This window comes from Arachis ipaensis, chromosome B4 (assembly GCF_059453495.1).
Source record: "Arachis ipaensis isolate K30076 ecotype BB chromosome B4, ASM5945349v1, whole genome shotgun sequence".
NCBI classification, from domain to species: Eukaryota; Viridiplantae; Streptophyta; class Magnoliopsida; order Fabales; family Fabaceae; genus Arachis; species Arachis ipaensis.
The window spans coordinates 135,918,583-135,924,573 of record NC_142439.1 but is presented as its reverse complement, the minus strand read 5'-3'; the positions used below and the strand labels follow the sequence as shown (position 1 = coordinate 135,924,573).

The 5,991-nt window shown below is 37.6% G+C and overlaps 1 protein-coding gene across 1 annotated transcript; it reads left to right on the top strand.

Annotated features, from left to right (window-relative positions):
* Nucleotides 1-2,796: 2,796 nt before the first annotated feature.
* On the top strand, nt 2,797-3,546 carry LOC148569363 (uncharacterized). Its single transcript, XM_088485008.1, has one exon. The coding sequence runs from the start codon at nt 2,797-2,799 to the stop codon at nt 3,544-3,546; it is 750 nt and encodes a 249-aa protein (XP_088341134.1).
* The last annotated feature ends 2,445 nt before the right edge of the window (nt 3,547-5,991 follow it).

Sequence of the window (5,991 nt, the reverse complement as noted above, 5' to 3'; positions counted from 1 at the left end):
ATTTGGGGGCACTGATCTAGCTCTAAAGGTGGATATGAGCAAAGCCTATGATCGAGTGGAATGGAGTTTTGTGTGGTTCTTAATGAAAAAACTTGGTTTTTGTCAGAGGTGGATAGAATGGGTAAAGGAATGTGTCACTACTATTTCTTATTCTGTTATTGTGAAAAATTCTCCTATTGGTTTCTTTAAACCAAGTATAGGGCTCCGGCAAGGAGATCCCCTCTCACCCTACCTTTTTCTATTATGCGCAGAAGGTCTATCTAATTATTTTAGCAATAATAATTAAATCTAATTATATATAACATGTTTCATTTATTTATCTTTTTGATAATTAAAATAAAAAAAATCAATATATGCATGTTGGTAAATGCTAGACTAGATTAAAGCAAGTGAAGAGTCCATTAATTTGTTATCTGCTATTAGAAAAAAATGGCTTTCAAATTTCTGAATAGAAGACTAATAAATTGTTGACTTAATACTGCAACAATAGTTCGCGTGCAAATTCGAAAAACCGAATGAGTTTATGTGCCAAATCTGTTCATCAAATAAATTAAATTAAATTAAATTAAATTCAAGTTGCACCACGAACTGCACATTTTGCATAAACTTCAACCTTTGTTAGAATTCAAATATCAAACGATGATTCAATATGTTCATTTTTTGAGTGTTCCTACTTACTTCCTAATTATATATAGCCTTTTGTTATGGAGCCAAAATATAAACAATATTAATGTATATTATTAATCTGTATAACATATACTCTCGAATTTTATGATGAATTGATAATTTATTTAGATACGGCAAAAGTTAGTTATTAGAATTTGTTAAATGAAGTATCGACCGAATCACTATATGCTAACAATCCTGAAAAAAAAAACGGAGCTTTTTCATTCCCTTGATATGTCTTTAGGCTATAGTTAAAGTTAAAGGGGCAAATTATACCTGAATTTTTCTATAATTTTGTGAAATTTTAACTTGACTCCCTTTTGTTTGTTTAGAGTTTAGTCGACATTGACCTCTTTTCAGGGGAGATAGTTAGTGTTATATTTATAAGGTATTTAGTGTTATATATGACTTTAGAAATAGAGGGGATTTAGATTCTATTTTACCAAACCTCGAAGGGAGTGTAATTTGCAATGTTAGTATGAACAATAGAGAGTACCCTTTTAGGGTTTTGTGTTGCACCCTGCTAGGGTTTTGTGTGTTACCACGTATTTATTCAAAATTATATCTCGATTTCACCAAAGTAAGAGTATTCCTAGCTAATCTAGAAAGAAGTACAAGGAGAAATCAGATTGGTATGGAGAATATGGAGGAGATTGTGTGTTTGGCGGAAGATGATATCAAATCAGGATTAGAGGATTGTTTGAGGAGTTTAGTTGGAAGGTTGATGGTGAATAGAAGTTTCAGTATGGGCATGATAGAGGCAGCATTTTTTGCAATTTGGAATCAACCAGAGGGATTCCGCTTGAAATACCATGGTGAAAATATTTATCAATTCTTCTTCGCTAAAGAGGCTGATGTGATAAGGGTGAAAAGGGGTTCCCCATGGCTCTTTAAGCAATATGTAATTCATGTGAGGCGATGGAATGCAGAGATGAATATTGAAGAGGCAGATTACTCATTAATACCTACCTAGATCCAATTATGGAGTATGCCAGACCATTGCAAAACGAAGGAGGCTGCCTGCAAAATTGGAGAAAGATTGGGTGAGGTGCTGGATGTAGAGACTTACCTGATGAGAAGTAAGGAGGATCGGATCATGAAGGTGAGGATTAATTTGAATATTACTCACACGCTGAAGCAGATTATTAGAATGGCTAGTCCAGATAAGAAAATTTTTGAAGTCCAGTTGAAATATGAACGCTTAGGGATATATTGTAGTTTTTGTGGATTTATTGGCCATGATTCCAAAAATTGCAGTAAACTCTTGAAAAATTCTGCTGATCTGAATCAAAAGGAGGAAAGGTAGAGTACTCAACTAACGACAGAGTTCACAGGGTGGAAGCTGGAGGATAATAAGGAGAATGTGATCCTAAACATAAGTAGAAGAGGAAGAGGAGGAGATCAGTTAACCAAAAAGCCAACCCCTATTAGTCTAATCAAAAGCTTTTCCAAATTATCATGTAATGACGTCAATACAAAAACCATGATCCACTTCAAGCCTAACACAGAAAATCAAAATTCTCCCGCACTAGACCTGCACATTCATACCCCAAACCAAATATTACCTATTTCTCTGTCTCAAAACAGTAGTAAGGAACATGACCCTATAAGAGCCGAGGAGGTAATGGGGGAGTCATTTTATATGGAGGAAGTAGGCACATTCCAACCGGGTAGTAAATCTGGTAAAAACTCTAGAAGCTTAAAGAGGCAGAAGATTAAGCATTTAGCATGACAAAGCAATGAAGCTGGAAACATCAAGATGGTTACAGGGATGAAACGTAATGCAGAGACTAGGGAGGAGGTGGAGGAAGGTCAGATTGAGAAAGAAGGGTCAATAGAGAGAAATGTTGACTGGGGTGAGGATGCCAACCCATCAAAGGCACTCATGGGGCTATGAAGTTGATAATGTGGAACTGTCGGGGTTTGGGGAAACCCCTGACAGTTCACAACATCAAAGGGATGCAAAACTCCCATTCCCCTGAGGTGGTGTTCTTATGTGAGACAAAGAACCAATCCTCGCTAGTAGAAAGATAGCTAAAAAGTGTGGGTCTCACGGTGAAGGTGAATAGCAGTGCAGAATTTTATATATCCTTCTCAATTGAAGATCAAGAGAGAAAAATCACATGGGAGATGTTAGAGGTTCACCTCCACAGTACCGACCAGCTGAGAGATACTCAATATGAGGCCCTGCTGGAGATTATTAGACAGCTCGGAGAAAGATATGTTGTCATTGGTGATTTTAATGCCATATTATCATCAGATGAAAAGGAGGGAGGAAGGGAGAAATCGTTTCAATCCATTCAGAAGTTTCAAAACTTTATGAATCATGGATGCCTGGTGGATATGGGGTATCTAGGGAAGAAATTTACATGGTGGAATCGGAGTTGTCAAGAGAGAGTAATCAGAGAAAGACTAGATAGAGCTTTTTTGTCTCTAAAACTGAGGGAAGAATATCCGTGGGCTACACTCACACACTTGGATGATATTAGTTCATACCATCGCCCTCTGCTATTAAACTCAAATCCAGCAACCATCAAGAGTAAAAGGAAGTTCAAATTTCAAGAGAGATGGTGTGGGGAGGAGATGACAGATTTAATAGTTAAGGAGGTGTGGCAAACAACCTTCTCTGGCTCACCAATGTTCCAATTGTTTCAGAAACTAAAGCGCTGCAGATCTGAAATAGTTAAATGGCAAGCTTCGGGGGCAGAAAATTCTAGAAAAGAAATGGAGAAGATTGCGACTAAACTATCGGCGTTGAAGGAAGATCTCAACTCTGCTAATAAAATAGAGATCTTACAGTTGGAGGAAAAGTTAAGTAATGCATGTATTATGGAGGAAAGGTTTTGGAGGGAGAAAGCTAGAATTGATTGGCTTAAATGAGGAGATCAAAACACAAAAGTTTTTTACTCCAAGAGTCAAGTTAGAAACAGGAGAAATAAGATATGGAAGTTAGAGGATGAGAATGGAGAGTGGTGTACTACTCCAGAAACAATTGGGGCAAGAGCGCAAAGATACTTTGAAGAGTTGTTTACAACAGAGAATCCTCAAGATCCTTCCCATGTGCTGGCTGGGTTGAGAAATAAGGTCTCCTCTGAGACTAATCGGCACCTTACTAAACCGATTAGTGAAGGAGAAATTAAGAGGGCAGTATTTTCTATTAACCTGGGGGCTGCCTCGTGTAATGCCCGGTCTAACCGAAATTAATTAAATAATAAGTTAAATAGAAGCGAATATGGTTGGAAGATTTGGCAATTGGAATTTGATAATTTAAATATGATATTTGGATTCAGTGAATTTTTCCGAGTCGGAAAATATAGTTTTCTGCGTAAAAGCGCGCAGTGGAATTTTGACCGGCAGTACCGGCTGAGATCTGTCTGGTACTACAGCTGAGGAAATTGATTATGGGTAAATAAGATTAAGAAATGAGGAATTATAATTAGGGAAGGTAGAAATATTTAAAGTGCGATTTAGAGCGCTAATCTTAAAGGTTTTGGCCCAAAATTGGGCCAATGGGCAAAAATAAGTGAATCGGGCCTAAGTGGGCCCAAGACCCAACATATATAAACATTAGTTGTGAGCATTTCAGCTCATTTTACCCTAAAAAGAAGGGTTGGGGCGCTGATTAGAGAAGAGAGAAGAGAAGAGAGAAAACCTAACTCTCTTTGATCTTCAAACCACCATAACTTGAGCTACGGAGCTCCGATTGACGAGCCGTTTACGGCCACGCGTCGCTCTTCTCATCCTCTACAATTCTATCAAAGTTTGGTGGTGAGTATTCCATTCATCTCTGCCCAGTTTTCGAAATTCCCCACTGTTACACGTTTTTGGGTAGTTAGTGTTGAAATCTTGTGATTTTGGGTGTTTAGGGATACTCCAACATGGATTCTAAGTGGGTTCTATCCCTACTTCATATGGGCTGAGGTAAGAAGTGCTCAAATTCTTGTGATTTGTCATTTTTATGAGCCCTAGGTTGATGTATGTATGTGATATTGGTTATGTTAGTGTATTTGGTGATGTTGGTGCACAATTGGGAGATTGGTATTGCTTGAGGAGCTTTGGTAAGGCTTGGAGCTAAGGTTGGTGAAGAATTCCAAAGAAGAGGCTCAATTGGTTTGGCTACAAGAGGTACAGTTTAAGTTTCATTTAAGTACCGTGTGTTGTGATGAGAATTCCTAGGCTAGATGCCCCTAGGATTAAGTTTGGATTGTGTAAATGGTTGGTGCTAATATGCATAGTTGATATGTAATGTGAATTAATGATTGGGTTGAGAATTGTGTGACCTTGTATGCTTGGTGTATTGAGAATTTGATGTACTGGGTAATGAGTATTGATTTGTGGTTTATGCATTTAAATTGTGAAAATTGGGCTGGAGGCCGTGAATTTTGGGCCGGAGGCCGGAAAGAGGTAAGAAAGGTAAGTCGATGTGTGCATTGTATGATGGCACAAGTGATTGGATGAATTTCAGATAATGAATATATGAATGATTAGGTTGGTTATTGAATAATAAGGTTTGAGAAGTTGAAGTGTGGAATTTGGTAATTTTGGGTAAAATTATGTAGATGAGGTATGTTTGGTTCGGTTGAGATATATTATGTGATCATATATGTGATTATGATTATTGATTCCTTGATGGTATGATGATGCATTAGAGATATGTATGTTGTGATATATGCTTGGGGAATGATTAAGGTTGATTTGTGGGTGAAATCACGTGATAGTGAGTATGATATTGATTATGTATAATGATGGTTGATTGGAAATGGTATTATTGGAAATTGGGATGAGGAAGGATGTATGACATGATATTGTGTTTGTCCTTTAGCCATTTGATTGAGAAGTGTTAAAATGGTTGAATGTGGTTTTGGGAATTTTTGGTAAAGTGTCAATGTGTGAGTTGAGGATGGCTTGATGTGGATTTTGGTACATTTTGATTGATTTCAAAAAGGGTTGAAATTGGCATGTTTTGGTTGATTTTGAAAAGAGTTGAAAATGACTTGTTTTGAAAATGGCAGCTTGTGGTTTTGTATGAAAATATAGTTTTTGGGCATACTTTGACGGGACATAACTTGGACTACGGATCTCTGTTTTGTGCCAAATCTGTTTAGAAATGAAATTGGATCCGGGATGTCCATGCCGTTCGAAGAACGGGTGAAAAATGATTTAAAATGAGAAAGTTATGTCCGTCGGAAGATTGGGGGTTGAATCTGTAAATTCTGCAGCTTTTAACTTAGAAAATTTTTAGCAGAACGACCCTCCGCCATAGGTGCACTTGGCGCGTGCGCGCCGTTATTCAAGAAAGCACCATCAACGCGTGCGCGTGGTGTG